Source organism: Osmia bicornis, chromosome 16, assembly GCF_907164935.1.
Source record: "Osmia bicornis bicornis chromosome 16, iOsmBic2.1, whole genome shotgun sequence".
NCBI lineage: Eukaryota > Metazoa > Arthropoda > Insecta > Hymenoptera > Megachilidae > Osmia > Osmia bicornis.
The window spans coordinates 4,810,181-4,823,003 of NC_060231.1; the positions used below are offsets into that span (position 1 = coordinate 4,810,181).

Genomic DNA, 12,823 nt, shown 5'->3' on the forward strand with positions numbered 1-12,823 from the left:
GTGCGGCACGCCAGCCTGTGATCGATACCGAGCTTTCACCCCGACCTTTCGCAATCGTTCGCGATTTCTGATCGTTTTACGGGAGATTGGAAACTGAGATCGTTCCTGAAATGTTTCGGTACCTTTTCAAATTAAAACTGAACAAGATTGGAGGCTGACGTGGTTTCTGTTCCGATTAAAGTGAACCTAACCTATATCTTTCCCGATTACTCGTGACTTTCTGTTTGTTTTTGACACAGTGACGACTTAGAAGGTTCCTAAAACAGTTCAAAATAATTATAATTATAATCTGAAGCTCGAGGATGCATGTGATTGAGGTTAGGGTAACTCGAGGCAACCTAACCTAAATCTTTATAAGCATTTCTTTTTTAATAAATATTTTCTGGGAATAAACCTCTTACTGAATGAATTTTAATTGTATCGTTGGATGGAAAATTTCCATTTCTCATTTAAAACGCTTTTCGAACATTAATCGTATCAGCAACATGAAATCAACGTTTGCACTGTTGAAAATTAATTACAGTGGGATTGATTAACGCGTTCGAATCGACGCACGATGATAAATACATAGTAAAACGTCGTCGATTTTCAGAGTAACGTTAAAGTGCAACATTTTATTAGATTTCATATCGAGTAGAAACTTGTCGGATCCAATAAATAAATATAAATAACATATGCCTCGGATGCAAATGCGATGTTTATCTTCGGAGCGAGGGAGTTTCAATTTTCTATTTGGATTTCGCGACCAGCAAAGAGATTTTATCGCACTTCCGCGTTCAGATTACACAGCTGACAGAAAAGAAAAAAATAACCAGCCATTGCGATGCTCTCATTGTAAACAAAATGAATCCAAAGAATTATCGTCATTGTAAACCAGATCTATTCTGAGTGTGTGGCAAATAATAGATAGCAATAATCGCCTCGTCGCCTATCATTGAAAATTCATTGCTACTACATATTGTATAAAACTGGCAAATTGCAATAAAAATATTGCAGAAGGAACATAACAATTTTGCAATGAAAAATTGTATACACTGCGCAAATAAGAGTCGAAAAAAAAAAAAATGAAATGAAAAAAGATACGTGTGAAATCACATGATTGATTATCACTGTTTAGAGACGGACGATTTAAACAACCTTCAGTTTGTTGTACAAATATTGAATTTTTATTATTTGTTGATTCTGAGTGTCGTATTAAAATGAAGAATTGTGGAAATAAATAATAGATGTTCTAGTATGATAAATGGTATGAGAAAAATTTTTATAGATTTACTTTAATTATGTTAATAATTCGAATCTTCATATATGCACAGTTTTTTTTAAAGCAAGTAGACAGGTATTTGCCGATTTAATATTGAATATAAATTAATCACGTGCTGTTACATCATGGCTTCGGGCCTCACCTCAGAAAGTAAATAATGAAAATATAATTTCTTAGAAAGACTTGACACACTTTATCTAAAAAATGTTCCAACTGATAATGAACCTTCAAAATGAAATAAAATTTATAACCTCAAGTTAAATGGAATGTACCTAACCTCAATTTTCATTAATTTCAATGTTGGAGATAATTATATTTCAAGCGAGGAAATAATTAACCACTGTATTTAAATTATTATCCGAATTTTTGTGACTGTTGGTCCTAGAAACCATAAGATAAGGTCCATTGATAACCGAAGGGGGACTTTTACGAGTTTACCGGCAAACGCAATAAGAACTAGGAAATAATAACTAGCTTGAATGATGGCTATCAAGATACACTTAAAGAGGAAGATTGAAGAGAACAATAAAGCTTAGCATTTCCAAACTTTTCACAAGTGAAACCCTGAAGATTGATTGATCGAATAACATAGGGTATCGCAGCAACGTTGAACGGTGATTATTCGGAAATTCTGTTACACAATGAAAATCAGCAACTAAAAGCTGATGCGAAGAAAATGAACGTGTCACGCTCGTCTAATTACGTAGCATAGAAAATCCTTGTCTCGTCATTATGAAATTCATTACACAACCATACGTCCGAAGACCTTTTATTAGTTAATAACGCAAGAATTATGAGAACAGCCATGCCATTGTCTGGAGGCTGAGAAGCACCTTCAAATTAGAAACTCCTTTTTAGAAACCAACATTCTTTTACGTCGAAGCAATACGAAACGAAGTGATAAAAACCTGTTTTAAATCATCATTTGACTGGGAGAGGTCCAAGTCAAATATTTGTTTAAGTTTTGTACTTCCCTTTGGTTCATATGAATTAGTTTTTCAAAGTTGTTTTGCTTCGTTGATTAATTTGAACTTTAATTATGTTTCCTTTGAATTTATGCCAATAGTTAATTATAGGAAGTGGTTAAATTTGGACTAATTAGTGCAAAGCTAAATAAAGTGAGCATTCATTTGGTAACATCTTCCGATATTACATTTTTTTTTACTTTAGATTCTTTTTCAAATAACTTCATTAATATTGAAAATTAAAAAAGATAAAATTAGCTAATATCGTATATTAGATATACCACGTCCGTATATTGATTAGGTTGTATTGAAATTTTCTATGCCTGCAGGAAATATTCAAATGACACAATTATAAATGTCATTCATTGAACCATAGAGCACAATTTAATGACAGGTATTTCTGAGGATAATGATAGGTAGCATAATTAATAATATGACTACTAATGAGCGACAAATTAAACATTTCAAAAAAATAGAAGATTGTGTTTCTAGGTTGAATGGAAATAATTAACAACATTCAATTTTATTTAAAATTTTATTATTATTTAGTCTCTACATTTGGGCCTTTTTAAATAAAAAATATTAATATTCATTACAAAAGTAAGTAGCTGTTGCATTGTCATGTCAAAGATATTCAAACTTAATCTTACTTACAATTATAATTTTAAATTTCACAAAATCGTTGGAACTTTTAGTATTCAAGAAGAAACAAATTTCCACTCGGAAATAAAGGAAAGTTTCAACAGAGAAATCGAAAATAATTCGAAATGTGTTTTGCTGGAAACGTCGATATCCAGAGCGTAGGTATACAATAGTCGAGCATAACTATCTAAAATAACGAAACGTTATGGCTGCCGTAAATCTGAAACGAGCTTCAACCTTCGGATTTTCGCGTAAATCATATGCTTTGTAAATCATTAAATCGTACTCAATTATAGAACGAAATTTCAGTTGCACTGCTATGCATGGTAATTAGGAATGTAAATACGTTATGAGCATATTACTAACGTACTAATGAGCGTCACGAGAGAATAATAACGAAAGGTAATTGTATTATTGAACTCACTGGGAGCCATTTTGTGCACTAAAATTCCTGTGGCTTAAACTCGCGATTTAAAATCGAGGTTAGGTTTTATCGCTTATTTTCATTGGATTATAAGCAAATATACAGGAATAATTCCCGTAGGTTCTATAACATATATTACAGGAGTATACAATAACTTCAACACTCCAATTGAAGTTATCCCCTTACAACTTCCAATACCCTCAATACAATTCATAAAATTTCCCGTTCATATTAATTCAAACCTAACCGCAAATTCCAGGATCCCCGAAGTAACCTCAGTAACCGCACTCAAAATCCCCACTCCCCCCCATTCCACCATTAAATCCCTAAACACACCTTCGAGCCATTTTAGTTATTGTTAGACTCTGATCTCGTATCGGTTGATTCCTGTAGTCGCTTATCGTTGGGTGCTTACGCAAAAAATCAGAATATTTGCTCGAGTCTAACACGTAGATATACTGGGTGTTCGGTAAATAACAGTGCGCTTGGATACAACAAAGAATTCTATTGTGTAAGAAGAAAAGTGGAGAAGCCTTCTGCCCTATGCCATCGGTGTGGGGAATAGTCTCCTGCCCTGTGTCTTCGGTGTGGGGAAAAGTCTCCTGTCCTATCCCTTCGGCGAGGGGAGAAGCCTCGTGTCCCATGCTTTCGGTATGGGAAGAGGCATCTTGCCCTATGCCTTCAGTCTAGGCAGTAGACTATTCCCCACACCGAAGGCATAGGGCAGGAGGCTGTGTCTTCAGTGTGGGGAAGCCTCGTGTCCTATGCTTTCGGTATGGAAATAGGCATCCTGCCCTATGCCTTCAGTGTAGGGAATAGCCTCCTGCCCTATGCCTTCGGTGTGGGGAATGGTCTACTGCCCTGTGTCTTCGATGTGGGGAAAAGTCTCCTGTCCTATCCCTTCGTTTAGGGGAGAAGCCTCGTGTCCTATGCTTTCGGTATGGGATTAGGCATCTTGCCCTATGCCTTCAGTGTAGGGAATAGCCTCCTGCCCTATGCCTTCGGTGTGGGGAAGTCTCCTGTCCTATCCCTTCGGTGAGGGGAGAAGCCTCGTGTCCCATGCTTTCGGTATGGGAATAGGCATCTTGCCCTATGCCTTCAGTGTGGGGAGTAGCCTCCTGCCCTATGCCTTCGGTTTGGGGACAGCATCCATATGTGATATACTTTTCAAAAATTTAATAAAAATTTCATTTTATTCGATAACTGAATTACGGCGCTCTATATTATTGAAAAATTACATAGGAGCCTCCTATGGAAAAATTTTATTCTACATTTTCGTCTTATTTCATCATGTAGTATCTCTCCCCATCCGGATATTCTCTGGTTACAAATATGACACCCTCTATGCACAGCGGCAAACCGTGGTAGTGTGTATCCAACGACGAGCAACAGCCGTCAGTTGACGGGCAGCACGCGACCATACAGGATCGCTCGTCGCGAGTTCGACGCGCGAACAACGTGCCGGTGTCCTTGGCGCAGGACACGCGCCAGGATGAGCCTTAGTCTGCTGTGTTTACTAGCCGGTGTCACTTCGTGTGAGCCGCAGTTGATGCGTGGCTATCCGCGGTACCAGTGCCGAGACTAGGTGCGGTTCCTTGCGAAAGTGTGATCATTGGTGTTGGTGATCGTGAAGTGATCCTGTGACTTTTTGGAGAGGATCCTGTTTATAGCTGGATTTTTAAAGAAAAGAAGAATTTGAATTTAGGTTTGATTTTTACTGATTAAATGTCTGCCCTTTCTACGGAGGTTCTTTAGGATCTAGGATACCTGTGGCGTTAGACTGAGGCCTTTTCTTTATTTTTTTATTATTTTGTCATACTTAAAGTGATTGTATAGGTATAGGTTTTCTAGAATTTGGAGAATTTTTTTTTAATACTTTGCTACATTAGAAATGGTTTTTCAGAATTTGGAGTAATGGTGGTGTTAGATGAAGGCTTTTCTTATTGTATGTCAATTTCTTAGAGTTGAAATAATTATTTAGGTACAGGTTGTTTAGGATTCAGACGACTTTTAATATTACATTACAATTTTCTTTTTATTCATTTGTTATGCAACAGTAATTCCATAACAATTTCGAAAAGATTGTTAATTAAATTTTTTCTAGATTTTTGTTTCACGATTTTTAAGATAATTTTTAATTACAAATCTTTTTTATAAGGTATTTTTACCCTTTTTCTTCCATCATTAATAAAATTACGTAAAAAACTTTCCATCTGTAATTTCAAGAAAATTGAACTTCGAAAAACTCGTTTCTTTGCAATTTCTCGAATCGAAGGAACTGAAGTGTAAATCAAGGATGTCAAGCAGAAGCAGGGAGGTAAAGGAACAAATATTTATTCCTCGTTTCGATCGTGTTTGGGTCAGAACGGCGCATTGTTGTCACGGATTCGAGCAAGATGGTATTTCGAAAGCTGGTTCAACGTACTGACGATACAAATAAACAATTTATTTTCCATCGAGACGACGGCAAACGTTCGACTTCGTTTAATGGAAACTGATGGTCTCTGGTATTAAAAGAACGAACCTTGGTAATCCATTTAGTTTGGTTTACTATCGAATCACAAATTTCGTCGTTGACAACAGAGTTTTATTATTCTGATGGTGTGAAATTGGATTTTCGATGAAAATTTATAGAGCAATAATAATGAGGAAAAGCTTTGGAACTAATTTTAATATATTGAAGGTAAACGCAACGAAATAATTGAAAATTCAGACTGAGAATAATGTTGGCATTGTCGTTTTATATTTACAATAGGTTAATGTTAAATTTTTAATTAATATTGATAGAACAGTATTCAAGAAGTATAGTTCTGAAGATATTGTCAATATTAAAGTACTGAAATTATTATGAATAAAATGAAATTCAGACATAGTATTTCAAAGTTACAAAGTCTATCTCTTTTTTGCATAATATTTTACTATTCAGTAATTTTTTATTTATCATTTCATTAAAATTGACGGGTTATCGATACAGAAGTGCTACTTCATCGTTTTCATCGCTAATTATTAATTCTATTAATTAATTTATTTATTTTTTAGTCTCAATGACGCAGGAACTTCATTACTTATAATGCTTTTTTCCTTCTTATTTTCTTTGGTATTTTACGATTGAGCACTTTATCAGTTTTATCGTAGGTAATTAATGATAAGTCGGAGCATTAACATGAAAACGATTTTACGAATTACGTAGTTGTTATTACAACATTCTTACATTTCAGCACATTTTTTACAGAATATTTCTATTTCCAACGTCATCGGTTCGTAATAAACGTTCCATGTTTTCAAGCAACTGATAATTGTAACTTAGAAATAATGATAAATAGAAAGTTGCAAATTATTGAAACAATTATTTTTGACTTTTAGTTTTTGATAATGCGTTCACTTAGAACTTCAAAAATTTATTTCAGCATGCGGCAATATTTCAGTATTGCCCGAATGGTTGCCACATTTGATAACTTTTGCAATCAAGCACCTAACTTTCATTTTGAAATAGTTAGAAAACAATATTTCATATTAGCAGGTTGAAACAGTGATAAAATATGATAATGAACTTTGTAATGAGCTTGGAAATTGTAAATTATTGAAATAAGTATTTCTCATTTTTACCAAAAATTCATTATTCCAATATTTAACAATATTTTAATTATATTTTACAAATATTGGACTAACATTTTAAAATTTGACAAATTTTACAACCAAACGCGTAAATTCAGAACTTATAGATTATTCTTCCAAATTGCTTGAAAAATTTCAATAAATTTGAATTTCGCATATTCGGCTAGAAGTTTCTAATATTTCACGACAGCTAGTTCGTTATCAAGGAGTGTCGATAGATTTCCATATCTATGCAAACATCGGACGTTGATCGAAGTGCATCAAACGAGGACGTATCGGTGGCAGAATTATCGATCATGGTTCTCCAGTAATTTCCTATAATTTTGACGTATGCCTCCAGTAGAGAAACTCTGTTGCAATAATTACTTTGAACGTGTCAAAATAAAAAATCATCTTCACGGAACATTGACCTGTTTTTATAAGTAGTAACCAAAATTAAGATTATTTTTAGCTTATTCGTTCAATGAGGTTTAACTGAAAATGCGAGAAGAAGTGATTGATTATCTCTATCCACAGCAAATTAACTGTCAGAATCTTTACTTTCGTCCACACCGACAGGGGTACACGTTTCTCGAAATAGAAGATTTGAGTAAAGAGAGTAGACGTTGATTGATTGTCTTCTGTAAAATACGTCATTTCTGTATCATATCTTATTTCGAATTGCTCTAACTTCGATAATGGATCCTTTATAATATTGCGTGCCATTTGCACAGAGAAATCGTATAACTCTCCATTTCTTTTGAAATTAAAAATAGAAAATGAGAAGATAAATAATTTTTAGGTCAAAGAAAGCAATCAGTAATTAATTTAATTTTCTTCATAATTCACAAATTATTCCAATTTTTTAAGTGAATAAAAATGAATTTAATAAGTGTCCTAAATTAATTAAATTAGCAATGCTTCGTTCCCAAATGAAATAAAAACCACCGAAATGATAAGAATCATCCACTATGATATCCCTGACACGAATCACCCTCCATACCGTTCTTAAACACTCGCTCGTCTTTCACCATGGAGCAGAGATGAAGGAATTATGGGGACGAAAGAACCTGGTCCTTACCAGACAAGATTTCCATGGAAATGGAAAAAGTTCCAGGTGGTTCGGTAGTAAAGCATCAGAAACGACTATGATGGAGGCGTGACGTGGTAAATTTGGAACAGTTTCATGGGGGACCGTGAAAGATTCACGACTCAGACCCTTGACGGGTAAATGGAGGCAGTCATGTGGAACGCGTTGCATTAAAATTAGAAATCTGACGATTAGAAGTTGAAAGCGAGACGGCGACGATGATGGATAAAAGCTTGGTCTTTATGGTTCCTGGTTTCTATGAATAGCTTTGTTATGAATAACCTGGTATGTGGCTGAACAGAAGGTAGTCTAAACTTATTTACGCATGTTTGAAAGAGAAAATGACAAATGGGGAGAAAACAGTTTCAGTTTGTTCTATGATGGTCCTACTTGTTGATTGATTTGGTTTTGAGTATTGCTTTTGAAGTTGGAAGACGCTATTTTGGACAGGAAACTTGATTAGGCAAAGGGTTAAGATAAACACTTGAATGTTTCATCAGTATTGCAACACTATTTTTATTCGAAGAGCAAGATTATTTATGATACTTTTACAAAAATTTGACATTGGTAGAATGAATTTTCTACGTAGAGAGAAGTAACGATGTAGGATGAATTTTCTACCTAGAGAGAAGTAACGAAGTGAGATGAATTTTCTTCAGCTTCCAGTACCGGAATTCCAACCGTTGCCGTCGATGAATCTCATTTAACAACTGCTGTTCACTTCATTTGTTCCGCGGTGAAACGGGCGAATGGATTTGAATTTAAAATGAACAAACATTCCTGTACATCCTTTCTCTGCTCTTAAATTGCTTCACGCAATTTGCTTCACATCTTTCCTGGAATTTATCGAAGTAACTTTCAATGGAACTGGTAAACGATAAATATACTTTTACGATTTTTCCTGTTTCCTTGGTGAGGGATATTTGAAAAAATCTTTCGTTTCATAGCTGAAAATCAAGAAAAATGTCCTTTATCCCTGTCCTGTAAACTTGTTTGCCGAGAAAATAGAGGATCTTGCTAGGATAGCCAACACGTGCTCAGAAAAGTAACAAGAATCGCTTTATCCTGCATACCCTGGTGCAATTTAAACGCGTAACGCAAATTCCTTACGATACTTTAATCAATACTCTAAAAAGAAGGTTTTCCTCTGCAGAAAAAGTAGAAATTTTCAGCAACGTATATTTTATAATTATAAATAAATGAATTTTAACGATAAATGTTTATTTCTATTTTTAATTAAAAATTAACAAGATATACTCTGAAGAAATGTTTCATAAAATTCAACATTCGATAGATTTTAGATGCAGAATCTGAATGAAGCATTCCAGACCAACGGTCTGTAAAAAATACTTCTCGTGCTTCGTAAAATTGTATTTTCTTCTTTTTACGACATTCGATAAATCGGATGCAAGCGAAGGCGGATTTGCAGTTAACTTCGCAGGGACAAAGTAATTTCAATTCGCATTTCCTGCATCGAGCAAAGCGTCGTCTGTTTAACTTCATTTCCTTGGAACTTCCCTCGTGTCTTCCGAGGGCAATTAAAGTAAATCGTCCGGTACAATTAATCGAGTATCGAGCCATCAGATTAGAACGTGTCGTAATTGTTCTTCCGTTAAAATGCACCATTTTAATAGAATTTTCTTCTATCTCATATTCGTATTAAGGAAGTCCATAATTTTAGATCATTTTATTTCCTTATTTCTATTTTTTAGTACAGTTAACAATTATTATAGAAGGTTAATAATTTCTTCAGGAAAGGAAAGAGATTGTTGTTGCTTTGTTGTTTTTTAGTTAGGGGCGATGCAGAGTTATTTAACCTTAGGAGATGAGAAAAGTATTCATTACCATGATGCTGTGCTTCTACATTAGTAGACTACTATACTAGTACCTTAGCAAGCTACTATGCTACTGCACTTTACACTAGTATCCTACCACTCTACTACGCGCCTCCGCTAGTATCCTATCCCCCACTACGCGCACACGCTAGTATACCCCCACTCTAATACGCGCCTCCACTAGTATCCTATCCCCCCACTACGCGCCCACGCTAGTATACCCCCACTCTAATCCGCGCCTACACTAGTATCTTCCTCTTTCCTTATCTTCCACCCTTCTGGTCTTCCACTCAAAGGCATTTTATTTCATTTTCACCTCTTGAAATTCATCTCTGTATCTACGGTCAGACTAGCTTTAATCACCAATGAAAAAAAACTTATAATTCCCTGAAACAAGAACCTCCGTGCGCAGGATCAGACTGAAAGGGCAGACATAAAGTCAAACTGTAAACATGAACGTAAGTTTTCAAATTAACCTCTCTCCAGTAATAGTAGCTCTATCCGGAGCTCCCACATAGCTCGTTCCCATACGACGAGTTTGAACTCATCAGGCTGCCCCATAAGTAAATAACTACTTAAACGTTGGACGATCGAAGATTGAGCTTTGACCTGTTGGGTGACGTGAATCGTCGATGGAAACTAGGTCCTAAGCGGACCAGTCACGCCCATCATGAGCGACTACGCTATTCTCGTGCCACACGAGGTGTCCTCGAGATTGGCACGTAGAGATTCCGGCACGATGAGGGTGACACTTCCGGTGACTTCGTTCAGGAGGCATAGCGGTTGCGTTTCGATGTTGTCGCGTGCTAAACCGCATCCCAAACTTGTCTACGTGGCTGTACCGTAAGTTTGCCATTTGGAAGATTATCTTAACCAGGTCTGCTGAGAAAGGTACCCTACGGGCAACTGCATATTTCATCATGGGCAACAATTGAATATCGACTTTAATTCTTGCGTTGGAAGCTGAATAAATATTTCCATATTTCAGGTAAAAATTTTTTATGCATTTTGCAAAATAGCCTTCCGGATTCTCATTGTTTGAACACTTTTATTTTTGCAGAATAAAAAGGTTTCCAATACCGAAACTTCGATACGAATTCAATTGCCCACGCAAGGATTATCAATGTAAATAACGAAAAAGTGTATTTGCCCATCTGGATTGTTTACGTCCGCCATTGTTACCATTAGTTTCGCCCATGGGCAATAGGCGGCTCTGTTGGCCGCTGTAGTTCTTATATGGCAGGCCTGGTCCTAATTTAATTATCCAAAATTAATATATGACGAAACCTTAACTGGATGAAATCTAATGTCTTGTATATAATGAAATGGAAGACATACTTAGTTTAAGTATAGTAAATTTAAGAGGAAAGTAATGGCCCACTCATTTTCTTATAATCACCTTATTTAAAATCTAATGAACGATCAGACGAGCCTTTACCATTTTTACTGTCGAAGGAACCCATTAGAAAATGAGGTCGGCCAATGATTCCTTTTAATTATCCGTAACATAGAACGCCGTGGAGAGAGACAGAGAAATGATTAGGTACATGCGCAATTAACCTAATCACGCCAGCGCGATTCATGATCAAGGGAAATTTACAACTTGCTGTAGGATCGTTGGGCTTAACGACTGTTGGACCCCACATGATCTCGATTTGCTAATTTAACGATTCTTGGGAAAATTAGGCTACTTGCTAGAACCTTGAATTTATCGCGTCTGGATTGGTGGAAGCACAGTTTCTAGGTGTTTCCTCCAAAGTTAGGAACGGTTTGTTCGAAGATCCTCATGAACGATACCAGTTGTTACACAACGGATCTTACGGCAAATAAATTTCGATAAAATTCTTGCCAAGAATAACTAAAAAACAGTGTTAATATTTGAAAATAATAATGGTTCTGGTTTTGTATCGATTGCACACCCCCAATTTATCAATCGTGTTACATTTAACCATTACTCAATGCGTTTTACGTAACGCGTTATGGGCGCGGCAAGCATAGGCCGGAAGTGCCTTTTAATCACTACTTTATTGGCAGCTCTGCTCGAAAACCAATATTAGCTGTTCAGGCTTGGCTGTGGCTATAGATAAACGGAAAGATTGTCTAGATGTCCCGATTGTAAGTTTGCTCGAGGGAGAGCTTGTTGCAACAGGTTTTTAGGTCACGTGCAAAGCTCTGGAAATGAAAGCCTTTCTTATTATCATTGATCATCGTTGTTTTATGTGCTATCTCCCTGCAAGCAATTTTCTGCCTTTATTAATATCGATCGCTGATTAACCTGAATTTGAAATTTTAATTTACTCCTTTTCTTTATCTTTCTTTTATTTCGAACGAAATATAGTATCGATACCGTGAATAAGATAAATGGAATTGGAAATTCTAATTGTTGTTTATTTAGATTCATTCTATCATAATAACAAGGTCATTGCTTATATAATCGCACACAATGATGATTATCAAAAGCAGGAAGACGAACCGTGTTTTCTGGTCAAAGTGATTATGAGAACGAAAGAATGTTGATTAAACCGGGGTAATTAGAACCGCTTAACGAGCGAATTGATCCCGATCTCCTCGTTGGTTGGAATTATTTTCTTTGTTAAAAAATAATACTATGAATTATTAACCTTGAGTATGTTTCTAATTTTAAAGCACAAAATCGATTATTTTTTCTCCTGGAAAAAAAAATATCTTGTTGTAAAAAATGGTTTGTATATTTTAATTTTTATCTCGAATACTATTTGTCATATTGTGTAAGTTTTTATTTTATTTTAATTGAGGAAGGTTATTCTTTCTAAATAAATTTTTGTTATGTCCAAGAATATATTTTGCAATTTTCAAAATTGCAAATTAATTTTTATTTTACAGATTCCACCCAAAGGACATGTTTATATAAATCTGAAAAAAATTACTATCATATTTTTTGAAATTTTCTTTATTATACAACTGCATTCTATTCTAGTGCAGCTTTTGTTAACGTCGCAATAAAATATTAAAGACAGCGATACGCTCCGTATC

The 12,823-nt window shown here is 35.4% G+C and overlaps 1 protein-coding gene across 10 annotated transcripts in view; it reads left to right on the forward strand.

Moving 5' to 3' along the window:
- LOC114871522 (cAMP-specific 3',5'-cyclic phosphodiesterase) overlaps window positions 1-12,823 on the forward strand; it is a 167,586-nt gene that overhangs the window by 110,754 nt on the left and 44,009 nt on the right. Inside the window, exons 1-2 of one of the 10 annotated variants that reach the window (XM_029177519.2) lie at window positions 4,693-4,997; window positions 10,298-10,654. The exons of the other annotated variants lie outside the window; for them this stretch is intronic. Of the exons in view, the coding sequence (XP_029033352.1) occupies window positions 10,482-10,654 (173 nt within the window). The 5' untranslated portion in view covers window positions 4,693-4,997; window positions 10,298-10,481. Of the gene's footprint in view, window positions 1-4,692; window positions 4,998-10,297; window positions 10,655-12,823 lie in introns of those variants that run through there. 10 annotated transcript variants of the gene reach the window in all.